This window comes from Manacus vitellinus, unplaced genomic scaffold (assembly GCF_001715985.3).
Source record: "Manacus vitellinus isolate BGI_N305 unplaced genomic scaffold, ASM171598v3 ctg7180002434389_pilon, whole genome shotgun sequence".
NCBI classification, from domain to species: Eukaryota; Metazoa; Chordata; class Aves; order Passeriformes; family Pipridae; genus Manacus; species Manacus vitellinus.
Genome location: NW_021938623.1, coordinates 1,678 through 19,133, shown reverse-complemented (window position 1 = coordinate 19,133; position 17,456 = coordinate 1,678). Strand labels below are relative to the sequence as shown.

The following is a 17,456-nucleotide window of genomic DNA, read 5'->3' as shown; positions in this document are numbered from 1 at the left end:
CACAAAACGAGAAATTCTTAATTAGAGAGGGATGGAACTCCCCCAGACCAACGCTGGTGGGGGGATCTCTGCTCTCAACCTCCAGGAGTGACCCTGGGGGGGTCCCCAGCCAAGGCAGGAATCTCCACACACCCCCCAAGAAGGGTTCTGTTGTCAGAACCTGCCCCTGGGAAAGGGGACTGGGTGGTGGAAAGGGATGGACTGACAGTCACTGGACTCCAGGGGTTGCCTTCCCATCAGGGGCTTCATTCGGGGTGGAAGTAGCGGCCGAAGCTCTTCCTGCAGTCGGGGCACTGGTGGGGCTTCTCTTACTGGTGGGTCCGTTGGTGTTGGGTCAAGGCAGAGCTGCGGGTGAAGCTCTTCCCACACTCCCCACACTTGTAGGGCTTCTCCCCGGTGTGGATGCGCCGGTGGGTGATGAGGTGGGAGTTCCGGTTGAAGCCCTTCCCGCAGTCGGTGCAGCGGAAGGGCCTCTCATCCGTGTGCGTCCGCTCATGCCTGACGAGATTCCCGCTGGTCTGAAACCTCTTCCCACATTCCCCACACGTGTATGGCCGTTCCCCAGTGTGGATGACTTGGTGCATGCGAAGGTTGGAGCTGTCCCTGAAGCTCTTTCCACATTCCCAACACATGTAAGGACGTTCCCCAGTGTGGATGTGCTTGTGTTTGCGAAGGCTGGAGCTGTCACTGAAGCTCTTCCCACATTCCCCACATGGGTAGGGTCGTTCCCCGGTGTGGATGTGCTTGTGTCTGCGAAGGGTGGAGCTGTCACTGAAGCTCATCCCACATTCCCCACACGTGTAAGGACGTTCCCCAGTGTGGATGTGCTGGTGGGTGAGGAGGCTGGTGCTCCACCTAAAGCTCTTCCCACATTCCAAGCACCTGAAGGGTTTCTCCCTGCTGGGAGGCTGCTCAGGGACCACCAGGTCAGAGCTCCCCCTCAAGCTCCAGCCACCTTCCCAGCACAGGCTGGCTCTTTCCTCCTCAGAGCACCCTGGGCTGGCTTTGGAGCCCCTCCTGCGGGGGGATCTCCGGCCCTTTTCCTCCCCGCTGCCTTCCTGCGCCGGGGAGCCCTTCAAAACGGCCTCTCCCACCAGGGTCTCACGGGGGGATTTGTCCTCCACGCTCTCCGTCCTCAGCTCGGGGCCTGGGGCAGGAAGCAAGAAGGACAGGCAGGGGATTTGCCTCCGGCCCACAGGGAAGGCCAAGGACATCCCCCCAACTCCGGCCCCGGCAGGACGGCGGCGCCAGCGGGGTTGTCCTGCAGCCGGGGCCATGCTGGGCTGACAGAGCCAGCACAACACCCGCCCAAAGGGACACTGACTTCCTCCTCACCTGCCTGGGGGGCCCAAGGCATCTTCCTCTTCCTCGCAGCCTCCTCCTCCATCCGCCCAAGCTTTGGGAAGGACAAATCCTGATGGGGGGAAAACAAGGGCTGAGCGCGTTGGCTTGGGGGTTCCTCCTGCCCAAGTCCATCTCTAGAACTCACCGGGCATCCTGTATCCATAAAACCCCCCAAAACACCACGATTCAGCCCCGAAAAACCCAAACCATCGAGATTCAGGCAAAAAATCCCTTCAGAAATAGCAACCCCTTCAGAAATAGCAACCCTCCCCAAAAACGGCAAAAACTTAAAGTTTAGCCAGAAAATACTCCAAAATATGAAGATTCAGCCCAAAAACATGGTGTTTAATTGTGAGGATGAGGGGAGTGATGTCATTTCATGAGCACTTGATTGACTTACTATATATTAATCAAAAGCTGTATTAATGTAGTGTCACTTAAAACACTCCAGGGCTGTTCCTCGAGGTTCTCTGGCCCCCTGCCAGTCTGGGGCTGTTTCTCCAAACCACCAAACCAAGTGTGCCAAACGCCCTGGTTGGTCAGTGCCGGCTGGGGCAGCGGGCACTCAGTGAGGGGATGAGAAAACTGCACCCAGGGCTGGGCTGAAAGAGGCTTCAGCACCACTTCTGATGGCCTGGGGGGCAGCATCTGGCTTCTCCCAGAGAGATGGCACTTGTTCCTCTGCAGGGAGTCAAGGGCAGCAGGGTGACTCCTGCTGCATGGATGGAACAGCAGAGGATGCCTTGGGTCCCCAGGATTGATCAGCACTCAGGGATACAAACTGCCCTCGGGCTCAGGATGCAGCTGCCAGCACAGATTTCACTGCAAAGTCTGCAGGGAGTCAAGCTCTGCAGAGGAGATTGTGCCCCATGGATGGGATTGCAGAGGCTCCCTCAGGTCCCCAGCATCAATCAGCAATATACACAAAAGGCCCCCTTGAAAGTTTTTAGGGGGAGTGTCCTGTAGGGAGGGGACAGTGTCACCCCACCAGGGTGGGGCTGGCAAGTGGGAGGCTGCTCCAGGGGTCTGCAAGAGGCCTCGTGCTCTGCTCGGCCCCAGCACTGGCTGGTCCCAACACCCCCGGCTGCCCCCGGCCCTGGGCAGCTCTGCTGCCACAGGCTGTGCCCTCACCGTGGCCCTGCAATGGCCCTGCCTGTCCCTCACCCGTGGCCCTGCCCGTGGCCCTGTCCCTTGGCTCTCTCTCTGCCAGCTCAGTGTGGGGCACACGGGCTGGGGGTCCCTCCCAAGCCCCCCGGGCAGCCGGCGTTGGCTGGGGGGATGTGAGGGCTGGGCCTGCTCAGCACAGCCCCGGCCTCGTGCCCAGCGCCTCTTTCCTGACCCACACAAGAGCTTCCCGGCCCCCCAGGGCTCCCCTGCTGCTGCCTCTGCTCCTGGCCCTGCCTTTGCTGCTCCCTTGGCTGGGGCAGCGGCTGCAGGGGGGGATGGCAGCAGCTTCAGCTCCACGGCACTTCCTGGGGGGAGCTCAGCCCGGGGGACGGGCAGGGACCTGATGGGGATGGACAGGGGCCCAGCAGGGACAGCCAGGGCCTGCAGGGGAAGGCACAGGGACAACCTGGCCCCCCACACTGCCAGGGCTGTCTCTGCTCCTCCTTGCAGGCTCCGTGGCCAGGCACAGTTTGTGTTCCTGGGTGCCCACCATCTCAGCACTTGGAGACGCTCAAATCAGCGCCCGCAGCTCTGCAGCAAAGCCCCAGCTCACCTGGCACACAGGGGATGGACACAGCACCTGCTCGGGGATGGGCACTCACAGCTTTGTTTCTTCCCCACCACAGGGCTCTCCTTCCTCAGCAGCACCTCTGCCTTGCACTTATTCTCAGCCTCACCTCAGGGACAGCTCTGGGCTCACCTCCGCGCCACTTCTCAGCCTCACCTCAGGGCCTGGGCTCAAGGACAGGAACCTGCAGGGAGGGGACATCAGGTGCAAGCTCAGGGCTGCCTGCTTGCACTGGCCTCTGGGCTTCTTTCTCCTTCTACAACCAGCCCACAACTCAGCCTGCTTTTCTAACACCACACATTTACAGACTAACCTTGGAGATAGATATGGACAGACATCTCTATCACCCTGGGGATGGAGCCTCAAGCATGTGCTGCCATAGGAATGGCAATCAGAGAATCACAGAATCAGCCACGTTGGAAAAGACCTCCGAGATCATCAAGTCCAACCCTGGATCCAACCCCGCTGTGCTTCCCAGACCATGGCACTGAGGCCACATCCACTCTCACCTTCAACACCTCCAGGGACGCTGACTCCACCCCCTCCCTGCCCAGCCCATTCCAAGGCCTGATTACTCTCTCAGCAAAAAATTCCTTCCTAATATCCAACCTAAACCTCCCCTGGCACAGCTCCAGACCCAGCCCTCTTGTCCTACTGCTGCTTCCTGGCAGAACAGCCCCAGCCCCACCTGGCTCCAACCTCCTGGCAGGGACTTGCAGACAGTCAGGAGGTCTCCCCTGAGCCTCCTCTTCTCCAGCCTCAACACCCCCAGCTCCCTCAGCCTCTCCTCACACCACTTGTGCTCCACTCCCTTCCCCAGCCTCGCTGCTCTTCTCTGCTCCTGCTCCAGCCCCTCCAGGGCCTTCCTCAACTCAGGGGCCCAGAGCTGGACACAGCACTCCAGGGGTGGCCTCACCAGCGCTCACTCCAGCCCAACAATCCCTTCCCTGCTCCTGCTGACACACTCTTCCTCACACAGGTCCCTCTGCAGAGCCCTCCTGCCTTCCAGCACATCAACACACCCCCAGCTTGGGGTCACCTGCACATTTGCTGATGAAATGCCTGGTTCTGCAGGAGCTGCAGATGCTCAAGGGGCAGCAGGACCAAGTCAGGGGCCTGGGGGAGCCTGGCGGGCTTTGGGGTCCAGGAGGGTTCTGGGGGAGCTGGGGAGGGGCTTTGGGGATTGGGGGTACAAACCAGTACAGACCAGTACCTCCTCACTGCTCCCCAGATCTCTCCTGGAGCTGGGCCACATTGTCCTGGGACACCTGAGCCCCCCCCAGTGCCCTCCCAGTACAGCCCAGTGCCCCCAGTACAGCCCACTGTGTTCCTGTCCCAGGGTGCCAGGTGATCCCTCTTTGAGGGGGCGTTGGAAGGATTTGAAGGGGGGGGGGGGAGATTTGGGGGGATCTGTGGGGTGGGTTGGATTAGAATTTGGGGGGTTTTGGGGTGCTTTGGGTGCATTTAGGGGAGTTAAAAGGGGTCTTGGGAGGTCAAAGGGATCTGTAGGGGGAAAGGATTAAAAGGAAAATGAGGGTTGGGAGACATTTGGGGGGGGTTAATGACGTCTAGGGGGAAAGAGGAGGGGCAGCACCATGAGCAGGTGAGTCCTGAGACCCCCCTGGGGTTCCCAAGACCTTCTTGGTGTCCCTAATTCCCCCCTTAACACCCTGAGACCCCCCCTGGTGTCTCCAATGTCCTCAGGGCCTCCCCATGGCCATAATTCCTCCTAATTCCACTGTCCCCATACCCCTCCCCACTGCCTCCAAACCCCATCCCTGATGTCCCCAAACTTCCATCTCACCCCAGGAGCACCCCCTGGACCCTCTGACACCAAAATCATCCCCCCTCCCTGCCACACTCACAGAAAGGCCAAGGGTATCTGGGGACAGACTGGGGACAGTCGGGGGGGTTTGAGGGGCACTGGGTGATTACTGGGGAATACTGGGACACACTGGGGGGAACCAGGGAGCACTGGGAGGACTGGAGGGTTACTGAAAGACACTGAGAGGGCACTGGGAGGGACTGGGGGGGAACTGGGCACACTGGGGGGCACTGGCAGAGAACTGGGGACTTACTGGGGGATACAAGGACACACGGGGGGACACTGGGAGGTTATCGGGCCATACTGGGGGTTACTGGGTGCTCCCTGGGATACATTGGGTGGTCACTGGAGGGTTACTAGGCCATACTGAGGGTCACTGGGAGGTTATTGGGATATACTGGGGGCACTGGGATCCCCTTACCCAGATGTAGTATATCTCCCCCCTCTGATTTTGGGGAGCATCCCTAGGACCCCTCCCCTGGGGGCTGGGGGACCCCCCAAACCCACTGCTGGGCTTTAAGGGACTCCACAAAATCCCCTCAAAACCCCGAAATTCCCTCAGAAATCCATCCCAGGACCCATCGAAACCTCCACAAGAACTCTCCTAAGAGACCTCATCCACCCCGGGCCCCCTAAACCCTCTCAGTGACCCGCAAAACACACCTGGGACCCCCCAAGCCCATTCAGGGATCCCCCCAGTCCCTCTAAGGGAGACTCAAAGCCGTCTGGAACCATCTAGAGACCACAAATCTGCTGCAAACGTCCCCGCAAAACCCACCCAGGACCCCCAAACCCCCTCAGAGATCCCTCAAGCCCACCTGGGATCCCCTAGTCTCCCCAGAAACCAAAACTCCTTCAGGGACTCCCAAACCCCTTCAGGGACCTTCAACCTCCTCCCCTCGAGTCCCCTCAGGACACCGAACCCCCTCAAACTCTCCTCAGGAACCCCTGAACTCCTCTGCTAAGCCCTCCCGAGCCCTCCAGCCTTCCCACCCGCAGCCCCCGAGGGGATCCCCAGACCCCGCTCCCCCCGCAGACCCCCCCAGCTCACACACCCCAGCGCAGCTTTTCCCGGGGCCGCCGCCCCCGAATCCTCCACGCGCCAAAGATGGCGCCCTTCGCGCGCTTCGGGCGGAGACACCCCCGCCGCAGCCAATCAGCGCGCGGCCACGCCCCCTGCCCGCCCTCCGCCCCGCCCCCGCCTCGCGCGGGGCACCCCGGGAGATTCCCCAGTCAGTGCCGGGAACAGCCCCGGCAGCGCAGCCCCCGAGGGCACCCGGTGTGCTGGGGCTGGAGAGGACCCTCCTCAGCCTGGGCAGCAGGGCTGCGGGGGGGATTCCCTGACCCTCCCCAGATGGGCCCTTCCTGCCCACCAGCTCCTGCTCCAAACGGCTCCCACACACCCCGGGCCACTTGTCCCACTTGGGCACTGGAGCTGCCCCAGGGCATCTCTGGGCAGTGGCCAGCTCTGGGACTGCTCTGGCAAGTCATGGCCTGAAGCCACGAGTGTGGAATTTAGGAGACACTTGAAACCTCTGCAGAACAGAACTCTTGATAATTGCTGAAGGCTTCCTGGCCAGCATTGCCAGACCTTTATTTTCTTACTTTTTTTTTAATTTCAACAATTTTTCTCCACTTGTTTTCATTGACAACACCTTCTATATATTCTATTAAGCTGATTCTTTCATTGTGTACATGAATAGTTTTGTGTAGCTACTTATCAAAGTAAATATCCCACCAGTGATTCAGTTATGGAAACCTGGCTCAGAGGAAGCTCCTGATTTTTGGGGCACCTTTCATCTCTCTAATTTTGCCTCTTTTCTTCTTCCTCTCCCTATTTTTGTCTTGAAAAAGCTCTCCAGGATGTGTGTGCCTGGGAGTGTTTTCACACCCTGAGCTGTGCCCTGTGCCATGGGACAGGGGACAAATGCACCTTCCAGAGAAATCTGCCCCTCCTGCTCACAGAAGCCCTCTGAGTGCCCAGGTGAGATGGTGCCCAGGCTGCTTTGCTGGTGTGGAATGAAAGGGCCAGGGCAGAAAGGCAGAGGAGGGTGAGGGAGGAGACAGGGCCCTTTGCAGGGGATGTGTGCAAGGCTGGGGAGATGAATGTCCCTGGGCCAGTGAAGGCTGTTCCTGGTCACCCCAGAAGTGTCAGGGCTCTGACAGGGCTCCAGAGGGCATCCTCACTGCCCCTCCTCCCTCCACTTTTGGGGGGTCTGAATCCCCTCCCACTCAGTTTGGGGTCCCACCACCCCTTCTGTCCCCTCTGACCCCCCTTTTCCCACCGACCGCCCCCTTCCCACCCCCCACTCACCCAAGAGCTCCTCGCCCGCAGCCGGGGGGGCTCCCAGCACCACCAGTGCCCAGAGAAGTCCCCCCAGAGAAGGGGTTGGGTGGGATCCTGGGTGGGCTCTGAGTATGTTTAGGCAGTCCTCCAGAGCCTGTGTGGAGGTTTAGGGGGTTCCCAGCACCTTTCAAAGTTTCCTGGGTGCCTTATTGAGGGGTTAGTTCCCTCCCAGAGCCCCCCAGAGCGGGCTGACGGGGGGAACACAGGGGGGTCCCCATTCCCGATCCATCCCGGGGCCTGTTCTGCCCCCCCAAACTCGGCTCCACCCCTTGGGATTCCCCCAAGCCCCTTCCCCACTGCCCCGCAGTAACCGGGACTGGGGAGAACTGGGAAGCTTTCCTGGGATCAGGAGTGGCAGCAGGGGAGGGGGGGACACACGACCCCCCAAAATCCTCACAGGGACAGGGGGGGTCCAGGCTGGGCCCGAGGCCCCGGGGAGGGGCTGCGGCCGCCGGCGGCTCAGGAGCTCTGTGGGGAGAGAAAAGGGGTGACAGCGGGGGGGGGTCCCGGGGGGGCACAGACGCTCTGGGGGGACACACGACCCCCTGGGACCCCCTCACCTTCTGGCGCAGGTAGAAGCCGAGCCCCAGCGCCAGGAAGACGAAGGCCAAGAGGAAGCCCCCGGCCCCTCCTTGGCAGCAATTGCTCAGGCTGATGGAGCCCGGCAGGGGCCGGGGCGCCGGCGGTGTCCGATCCCGGCAGGAAGCGGGGAGGGCCCCGGGGAGCGGCGGCGGCGGGCGGGGCCCTGGGGGAGCCGCCCCGAGGGGTCCCCGCCGCCCGGGGCACTGAAGGAGCCGCCCCGGGACGGGCCCTGGCGGGGGTCGCCAGAGAGGGGGGCGAGCTGGGAACAGAATCAGCTCCGGAGAATAAACCGAGGGAAACCAAAGGGCCGCGCCGGGGGAGTCTCCGCCGCCCCGGAGCTGAAAGAGCTGCCCCGCGGGACGAGCGAGGAGGGGCGTCGGTGAAACAGTCGCCCGGGGTGTGGCGAGGGAGATGGGAATGGGATAAAACAGAGAGAATCGAGGGAGAAATCGCTTTGTTTCCCCCCTACCTCCCCACCCCAGCTCCCTTTTGTATACAGATAAAACCAGGGATCGACATGTGCTTCCCTTCCCCCTTTTCCCCTCAGGGGATGAGTAAACAAAAGAGAAAACCTTGAGAAAGAGGGGGAAAAGCCAACTCTGCAAAACCATCTCCTCTGAGATAAGTTGTGCTGCCAAAGGAAACTCTGACTCCAGAGGTGCCCAAGCAGCGGCAGAGCCCCCACCCTGCACACTCACACCCTTCAGCTCAACACTGGGGTTTTCCCCTCCCTGGCACTGCCCAGTCCAGCCCCTCCCTGGTCCCCCCATCTCCCTGCCCCTGCCCCAGCCCAGCAGAGCAGCACACTCAGGTCTGGCCCTGCAGCAGGACATGGAGGCCATGGAGCTCAGGGACAGGCCCTCTGGGGCTGCAATGCTCAGCACATCATCAGCTCAGGCAGCTCCTGCAGCCCCAGGGCCAGCCCCGCTCCCCAGCACAGCAGCAGAGAATCGGCCCCGGGCTCCTCAGGCCCCATTTGCCATCTCCAGGGGCACTGGCCACCACCAGCACCAGCTGGAGCAGCCTCAGCCCCTCAGCCCCCACAGTGGGACCCTGGGGGCAGCACACGGACTCCAGGGAGAAACCAGCAAGGCAAGGACCCTCTGGAGAGTCTGCTCCTTGGCCTTGTTCTTGAGAGCCCTGGAGAAGAAGAGCTGAGGCTTCAGGCTGTGCCCGGAGCAAATGGAGCCCCTTGTGTGGTGGAAAGAGTGCAGTGGAGCCCAGCTCATGCCAGCAGTGCCATGGCCACAGGACTGACCCAGCCCAGCCCAGGGACCAAGGCCCAGAGCACTGAGGCCTCACCGAGGCCCAGAAGGGGAGGGTGGCAGGAGAAAAAGAGCAACTCTCAACAGACCAAATGCTGCTGCTCCCTGGCACTGCTGCTGGGCTGGGACTCTCTTTCCCTGCCCCTCTGCACACAAGCACTGCCCTGCCAGACTCATCAGAGGTCTCAGAAGATTGAACTCACAGAAACATGTCACAGAAGGATCCTTGACTTTGTTTCAATGCATTCCTCATTTACAAAGACTCTGGGTCAAATTCAAGATGTAGACAGTGGGTTTTTGCCAGATTATAAAGTTGACTGAAATGCCAGGATACTGCATTTTGGAAGCAGCAGCAGCTCACATATTGCCTTGTATTAGTGGCTGAAGTGTATTGCTGATTCAAAGCTGGACTATCATCATCTGTGGGGGAGAGTAGATAAATAAATAAATAAAAATTGGCATTCCCTACCAACCCTGCTGCCTTGAAGCACTCTTTTCAAGTGTGGCCTCCACAGGAAAAAAACAGTTAAGACCACTTTCTTTTGATTATAGTGCTTTCCCCAGGCAGGAATTTTTATTTCAGGTAGAATCTTTGAACCATTACATTTTCAGTGAGGCATTTTTATATTTACAGTTGACATCTTCAGAGAAGAATGAAACTTCTGAGCAACAGCTCTAAAACATGAAGGTTGCCTGCAGGAAATACTTAAATTATTTTACACCCAAATGGAGCCTGTTGTTTTTAGCTAAAATTTATTAAACCTTAAATCAATGACCTTTCTTTTACTGAAAGCCTTCCCTTTGGAAAACTAACTTTCCCAAGAAACATATTTGGGTGAATAAATGCCAAAGAAAGGGCTATTGAAATCTAAACATTTTCTCCATTTATAGCTTGTGACCATTTAGTTCCTAAATTCCCGACTGCTACCTAATGTAGAGAACAGTGGTGCCTTGGTTGAATCACATATCATTGATTTCAGAGTGTCACAGGGATCTCATTGACAGGAATCAATTAGAATCCAAAATCAATCAAATATGATGTGCACTATCACTCATCGAATTTGAATATCACAAAATAAATTGTAAGCATGTGAAAGAACCTAGAAATAAATTTTGAAAAGGTACAAAAATAAAAATCTGTAAACTTTGAGAAGATAATAGTGCATCTGAGCATGTTTCATGCCTGCTGGGGTAAGTTAATGGTGAATCCCACCTTCCCTTCCCAGCACAGGCTGAGATATATTCTTTTTGGAACATGAAAATACCCAGTGACTGAAGGCAGAGGACACACCAGTCAATGATCCAGCATTATTTTATGAACAGCCTGTTACACACCCAATATCAAACATGCTGCCAGGATATTACAAAATGCACAAGGATGTGACACTCTGAAAAACTGCACATTGTAAGTGAGCCACTGCACTTCAGGGAGAAAGAAAGGAGAGAATTCCTGAATCTCTACCAAAAGCATGAATACATGTGGCCACTTACCCAAAGAGCTGTTCTTGTTGCTGAGGACTCCTCTCTGAACACCTTCACCTGTAATTCTGTCAAGGTAATAAATCCTTCCACTCATCACAGCACACTCAAAAGCACCCTGCTATTTAATGTCAATGGAAAAATGGCCCAAAGTGTCTAAAACATTTCCTTTTGCTCCTGTAAAAGTGCTGGCATTTTACTTCCTTCCTGATAAGCCAGTGCCAATGGACCTGATTGTTCTTTTCTTATTCAAAGCATATCAGTAGTTCCAAAGCACTCTCCATCTTATCAGGTGTCTGAACAGCACAGTTACTGAAAACAGTTTGTCCTGGTCCTCTCTCCTTCTGCCAGGCTATCAGATAAACCCAACTAACTCTGTATTTACACACAATCAAACATAATCTGTGTCTTCAACACACTGTAGCCTGTTTCTGGCATGTTACAGGTTTGCTGCTTGACATTAGTTGTACCCAAAACAGCAGCAGTGAATTAGCTTAGAACAAAAATATAGTCACTCCATAGCACAGAACACAAAAGGGACACAGGATAGGAAAAAAAAGAGAAACCTTTTGTGAAGTAAGAATGATCACTCTCATCTCAGCAGTTCACAGGTATTTATCTGGTGCTACTTGAAAAAGAGCCTGGAAGCAGCAGGATTCAAATGCATTCAAAACAGACCTGACACAGGCCTCAAGAGTAGAAAAATAACTTCTTTTTTTGTTTATTTTATTCTCCTGTCCTCTAGGAACTGTCTCTGATTTGCAAGGGGTAAGAAAGTGAAAGAAAGGAAAATGCCTTTACAGTTTTTGTCTGTGACGAGACTGATTTTCATGATCCAACCTTCATTTGGCACTAAAAGACCCCCACAAAAACAAACCAAAAAAACACTCTCCCCCAGACAAGCCTCTCAGCAACTCTCCTTTTCATTGTATCTCAGATACAGAATTTTCAGTGCTGACTACTGAGGAATAACACAAGATCAACTCCTTCAGAAGGGCCAGGGCTTTGAAGATTTTGCTTCCTGCCCAGCCCTAGGGAATAGGCACAGCATCTCCCTTCCTTCTTCTCAGGATGACAGGATATCCTGGGAGGAGGACAGTGTTGGAAGAGTTAAACATTAACCTGGCTGTGCCCTGGGCACTCTCAGCTGGCTAAATGAAAAGTTCTGGAATGCAGGGAGAAATCCTGAGTTGCAGCTCTTTGATTAAGTACAGCCTTCTTTAGAAGCTGAAGCTCCAGCCCCTGAGTGGAGGATCCTTCCCACCACTTCTCCCACTGACAGTCCGCCTGAGCAATAAAATATTAACTCAAACATAAAAGGACAGTGGCATTCATCCTCCACAAAGACAGGACCAAATCCTGTAGCCAATTTGATGGCAGAAAAAAATCTCTACATCTCCAGGACTTTAAACTGTTTCATGTCTGTAAGAGGGGTACTTTTGAATTAGATGATCAATGGAGCATAGATGCGTGAGAACGCAATCATATTAGGATGTGAAACCAGCCAGAGTATGGTACAATGTAACTTCATAGCACAAGCTAATTGTAAGGTCCATTGTGCTTTTTAGCAAGTCAGCCTGATATCCCCTATTATCAGAGCTGAGTTCTTCCTTGGTTTTGCTACCTATTGCAAGATAGATACATCTACCCTTGAAACACAGTGATAGAGGTCATACATAGGGGTGAGAAAGATGATGATGGGAGGAAGATGATGTGGGCAGGGGTCGCTGGCCCCTTGCCCTACAGCAGGGCATGCACAGACTGTTGCCATTAGGTAATGATTTAGGTGGTGTTTGGCTGCCACTCAGGCATCACCTTATACTGGGTACTGGCCCTACGTGGTGTAATGTAGAGCTGATAAAATGGGGTGTCAGGACTGCTGGGGTGAGCGATCCTCATCCTGCCATGGAGACTGTGTTGTTCCATGGGGACGCCCGCTAAGCACGGGCACCGACCAGCTGCTGCAGATCCTGGCAGCCCTGGCCTGTCTGTGTGGGTAAGCACAGTTTATTGACAGGAAGTAACTGAGAGAACAAACTTTTTAATATCCTTTTAGTGTTTCTTTAATTCCCCTTTTATGTTTACAGTATTTTTCCTTTAGTTTCCCTTTTTACTAACCAATATCGTGTTATTCATAATATTGTGTTAAGATCCTTTTTTGGTATCCCTTTTCACTAGTTAATACTGTATTAAATGCTGTTCGTAGTATTTGTTTTAATGCCACCCGATAAGGTAGTTATTTTGTATCCTTTTTAGTTTTTAATTCCTCTTGCTAAGTTTATTACTATTATTATTATTCTCACTGTAATAAAAGATATTTTGTGCATTTGAATATTTCTGGCACTTGTCTTTATTCCGGACATGTATCCAAACAAACTGTTACACACACACAGCTTCTACTGAGAAGCTTCTGTCCTGTCAGGGCAGTCAAACTGAACAAACGTGTTTTCTTGCTGCTGAACTTTACAAATGAAAAAAAACAAGTTACTGTTCTATGCCCAAGGTTCTGGATCCTGCCCCATGTATAACTTTAGCAGCTCTCCAGATGGAAGGGGATACCACAGCATTGGTGTTACTAGGAGTGACTTTGTGCATCCCCAGACATGGAGCTGTAGCTCACTAGACAGTGAGCAGCTTACCTGTTTTTCCCCGTGCCCAGTTTCCTAAAACTGAGGAAAGAAAAGCAAGTATTTGTTTAGACAGCACCACAAACCAGAGGCTGGATGGATAAAAAGGTAATTTAATAAGCCTTGCTCTCAGGAGATGCTTAGTAGACAGAAACACTCCTTTAGAGGAGCAGCTAATTCACAGAAGCATCAAAGAACTTCAATCAGACATTCACTCCACAGGGACAAGGCAAGGTTTTCCTTCTCTTCATCTGAGGTGAGGTTAAGCTCTTTAACATGAACAGTGCTGCTCCTCCAAACCTGCTTCAGTGCTTCCAAGTATGACAAAGGAAAGCGCAGCCCGTGAGTCTGCTGGGGAAGAAGAAACAGAAAAAAAATCCTTCAGCTGAGAGCAGTGTCCTTATTGCACAGCAGTGTGTGAGGCTGTGGGGAGGGAGCAGCAGGAATGTGTTCCCTTCCCACATGGCACTGGGGTCACTGAGAGCATTCTCCAGAAGACTCGGTTTTATCCAGGCCTGTTTTATCTTCGTAGGGAAAATGCTGAACTCTATTCCGTGTTCCAGCACGCTTTTTGTGGTGGGGATGTTTACAGCACGTGGCTTTCTCCTGTGGTTTACACATGGAAGAATTAAATAGCCTTAAACTTACACTCTTGCCTAGCCCTACCCATTATTTCTGGAAGCTCACAGAAGTTTATTTCTAGCTGCCACACGCAGTCTTTGGATATAGTTTGACACAAGCACAGAGGAGCTCCATTCCCAGGCCTGGAGTCTTCAAGGGCAAGAAGGAATATTCTGGGATCTGCACATGTTGTTCAGGTGCCAGTGTACAACCTCAGCTCTGGAGGACCAGTGAGATTTACTTCCAAAGAAAAATAAGTGCCAGGCAAAAAGCCTTGCTGTAATTACCGAGACAAGGACAGACTGTGCCCTGTTTTGCCATTCCAGTGTTTCGGATCACAGAGCTAAGACACAGCATCTCACTGCCAAAAAAGCAGAAATAAAGGTTCCAAAGCTCAAAGCCATGCTTAGGAAGGATTTATGACCCAGCAAAAGCACACTGTACCTGCGAGCAGGAACAGAGACAACCTGAAAAGTACATTTCAGAACAAGGTAGGTCTTTACTCACAGTGCTGACCCACCCTACCCTAAAATGAACACCCCTGCAGTGTGTTCCATTGGATACAGAATCTAACATGGGTTTAGCATGGCAGTGATCCCTAGGGAATATCTGCTGGCCTATCCAGTAGCCTCAGTAGAGGATGTGCTAAGGACACACCAGTAAGAGCTGGTTTTAGTTGCTCCAGTAGCTTTGCTCACTGGGCCATAAGGCATGCACCAGAAATCCTGTTAACATCTCGAGTGTTTAATTAAGCATGAGATCACATTGCTCAGTTCCACTGTTAAACTGCCTCTGTGGTGCAGCCTCAGCTCCTCTGGGCACTGCAGGGCTGGGCAGAAAGGCTCTGGGTGCTGAGGATCACGGCAGAACCCAGGCCCTGCTGCCATTCTGGGCAAGCTCATCTCATGCAGCAAAACCCCCCATGGAAAGATAAGTTTTGGGGTGTCTGCAGGAACAAACCTGGGCCGTGCCATCCTCACTGCCAGTGTCATCTGTCCCCATCATGGGAGTGTCTCTCCTGTTCCTTAAGGAATGATACACATAAACCATCTCCCTGCGAATTTCATCCTAAAAGACAGCAGGGAGGAAACAGTTACATGTGATCCACAGCCTCAGACTCATCTCACTGCACTTGCCAATGCTCCTGAATTCTGGAGTCACTCTTACAACAAAGCCTGCAAGTCACCCTCCCAAATGAATTGTCCAACAGCCACCTCCGACAGCAATAAGGGACTCTCCAAAACACCTCTGAAAATTTATTTACAATCATCTGCTGCCTTAAAACTGCCCCTGCTAGAGTCCCAGGAGTGATGCTGTACAGAAAACAGGCCATTTAAGGGAAAGTATTAATGAACAGGTGTGCATCAACACATTTCCAGTCTGATACTGATCTGTTTCTTAAAAATCACATGCCCATCATCAGTCCTTGGTCAGAGCTGTGCAAAGCAATTCAGAGCTCTCTGGGCAGGTTGCACATGGAATTTGTGGACACAGGTCTTCCATGTGTCCTGTCATCCTGGGTTGATCTGTGTGACATCAGAAGGCAAGGTGGCCCAAAAATTGGGGGGAAAAAGTCTCCAAAACCTACACAGTCTCAATATGGACACAAGCAAGATGGAGGAAAAAATCAGAAAGTTATGGTGTGTTTTTCTTGAGAAATATTCAATTCATCCAAACAAACCCCAAACTGTACAAGATAATCTTTGCTGTGTGTCCCGCCCCCCCCTTTTTTTTTTTTTAAAGTGAGATAAAAAGCACTTCTACAATTTCATACTAAAAAACCTTCATGGATAAGAAGCAGTATAAACACAGCATAATGCAAGATGCATGGATCAATGTTGTGGAACAACTTAGTAGTGCCCCTGGCACCTGCTTGGATACAGAGATAACCCAGAAGTGAAGACTAAATGCAGCCACAGCAGCAGCTGCAACCAGCAGAATTCCCTCTCTTGAGAAAACCTATTTTTATAAATTATTCCTGTTCTTAAATACAAAGAATAGAAAAAAACCCTATTATCAAGACCTGTAGAGGCCATTTAGCTGCTGTAATGATCTACCCCATCAAACCTGAGACAAAAGCCATGTACCTCCCATACAGAATCATAGGCTGAATTTAGTTTTGAAGCCCCCCCTCCAGAAGGTTGGAATGTGCCATATCACTCAACAAACAACCCCACAGTATCCTAACAAACCCTAATGGGATGCAGGATCCAGCTCAGTGTAACTGCATGACCCTTATAGACCTTTTGCACAGGAGAGCAACAACTCCCATGCCTCACATGCACTCCCCAGCCCACCCCAAATGTACAGGGGTGGCTTCACTGTACCCACAGCATTCTCTTGATCTGGTTCCACGGAGATGAGAGTGTGATCTCTGAACTGCAGTCTGATTTTGCTGTCTATTTTTGGCAATTTCCCACCTAAGAAAAATAAATCCTCCTCAGAAAGGAAGAAAACCAGACAAACGGTTAAACTGAGCCCCCCTGTGCTCTCCCCACTCTCTCAAGGCTGGACTGTTTGTTAAGCTCTGTTTCAACACCCACATGTCCTCAAACTTGTTGTGGAGGGGGCAAGGAGAAAGAGATTTTTTAATTCTCTCCCCTTTCCTGTCTGCAAATAACTATAATAAATAGCAAGCTAGAGCCCAGGGAAAACTGCTACCAGTTAAATGCTCTCGGGATACAGTTTATCACAGCTGCCAGTTCCAGTCTAGGATAATCTTTATTCCACTCTAAGGGAGTGTCATCTCTCCCACTAGACACGGGGAGCAAACACACACGTGGGGCCTCACGGCACATGAAGCTGATGCTGGACTGTGATCTGGCAGAGTTCAGGCACACGGTGTGACTCTTGGGGTCGGTGCTGTGCCGGGCAAAGGCTCGGACTCGACGCTCCTCGTGGGTCCCTTCCACCTCAGCCTGTTCTGTGACGGTGCGATGAGTTCCCTCTCTTCCAACACTTTTGTTCTTTTTAGGGCTCCTCGCTGCCCGGGGCCCGGAGCCCGCCTCCCGCGCGCCTGCTTCCCTGCCCGTTTTGGCGGCCGCAGCCGGGCGCTGAGTGCCCGCTCCCCGGGCGGGCCCGGCCGCTGCTCCAGGAGTGGGGGGGCAGCGCCGGCGCCTCGAGGATTCCCGGGATTCCCTGGCCGGTTTCCAGGCAACGCTCCCCGCGCGCTCCTCGCTCCAGGGCCGAACGTGCGCAGCCAATGGGAGGCGGCGGAGTGGGCGGGGCGAGGCGGGGCTTGGGCGGGGCGGGGCCGAGAGGGCGGTTGGTGGGTTGGTGGACGCGGCGGCGGGAGCGGGAGCGCTGCCGCTGAGCGGCCCCCGGGCAGAGACCCCGGGCAGCGGCCCCGAGACCCCCGGCGAGTGGCCCCCGGTGCGCGGCCCCGGGGGAGGGACCCCCCGTGCGCGGCCCCCGGCGAGTGGCCGCTGGGGAGCGACCCCCGGTGAGCGACGCCCAGTAAGTGACACCCGGTGAGCGACCCGCGGGGGAGAAGCCCGGTAAGTGACCCCTGCGGAGGGACCCCCGGTGAATGACCCGCGGTGAACAACCCCTGGCAAGTGACCCCCGGGACAGGGACCCCCGGTGCGCGGCCCCCGGGGGTGTCGGGCCGGGGCTGGGCGCGTTCCTTCCC

General features: G+C 54.2%; 1 protein-coding gene and 2 long non-coding RNA genes across 4 annotated transcripts; all 3 read right to left on the bottom strand.

Annotated features, from left to right (window-relative positions):
- Window positions 1-233: 233 nt before the first annotated feature.
- LOC115307313 (gastrula zinc finger protein XlCGF7.1-like) lies at window positions 234-1,151 on the bottom strand (the record flags this gene model as incomplete). The annotated part of the gene is made up of 1 exon (XM_029958841.1): window positions 234-1,151. A coding segment is annotated over one exon (843 nt), but the record flags the coding sequence as incomplete, so codon positions are not given.
- Window positions 1,152-1,366: 215 nt separating this feature from the next.
- Window positions 1,367-3,570, bottom strand: LOC115307311. The gene is made up of 3 exons (XR_003915654.1): window positions 3,393-3,570; window positions 3,065-3,263; window positions 1,367-1,414 (listed from the first exon to the last, which is right to left on the bottom strand). It is a non-coding gene; the product is annotated as an uncharacterized LOC115307311 (long non-coding RNA).
- Window positions 3,571-13,330: 9,760 nt separating this feature from the next.
- On the bottom strand, window positions 13,331-16,247 carry LOC108643969. 2 transcript variants are annotated; one of them, XR_001923071.2, is made up of 3 exons: window positions 16,157-16,247; window positions 14,786-14,893; window positions 13,331-13,555 (listed from the first exon to the last, which is right to left on the bottom strand). It is a non-coding gene; the product is annotated as an uncharacterized LOC108643969 (long non-coding RNA). The 2 variants fall into 2 exon arrangements; XR_001923072.2 differs by having other exon boundaries at window positions 13,331-13,552.
- Window positions 16,248-17,456: the final 1,209 nt, after the last annotated feature.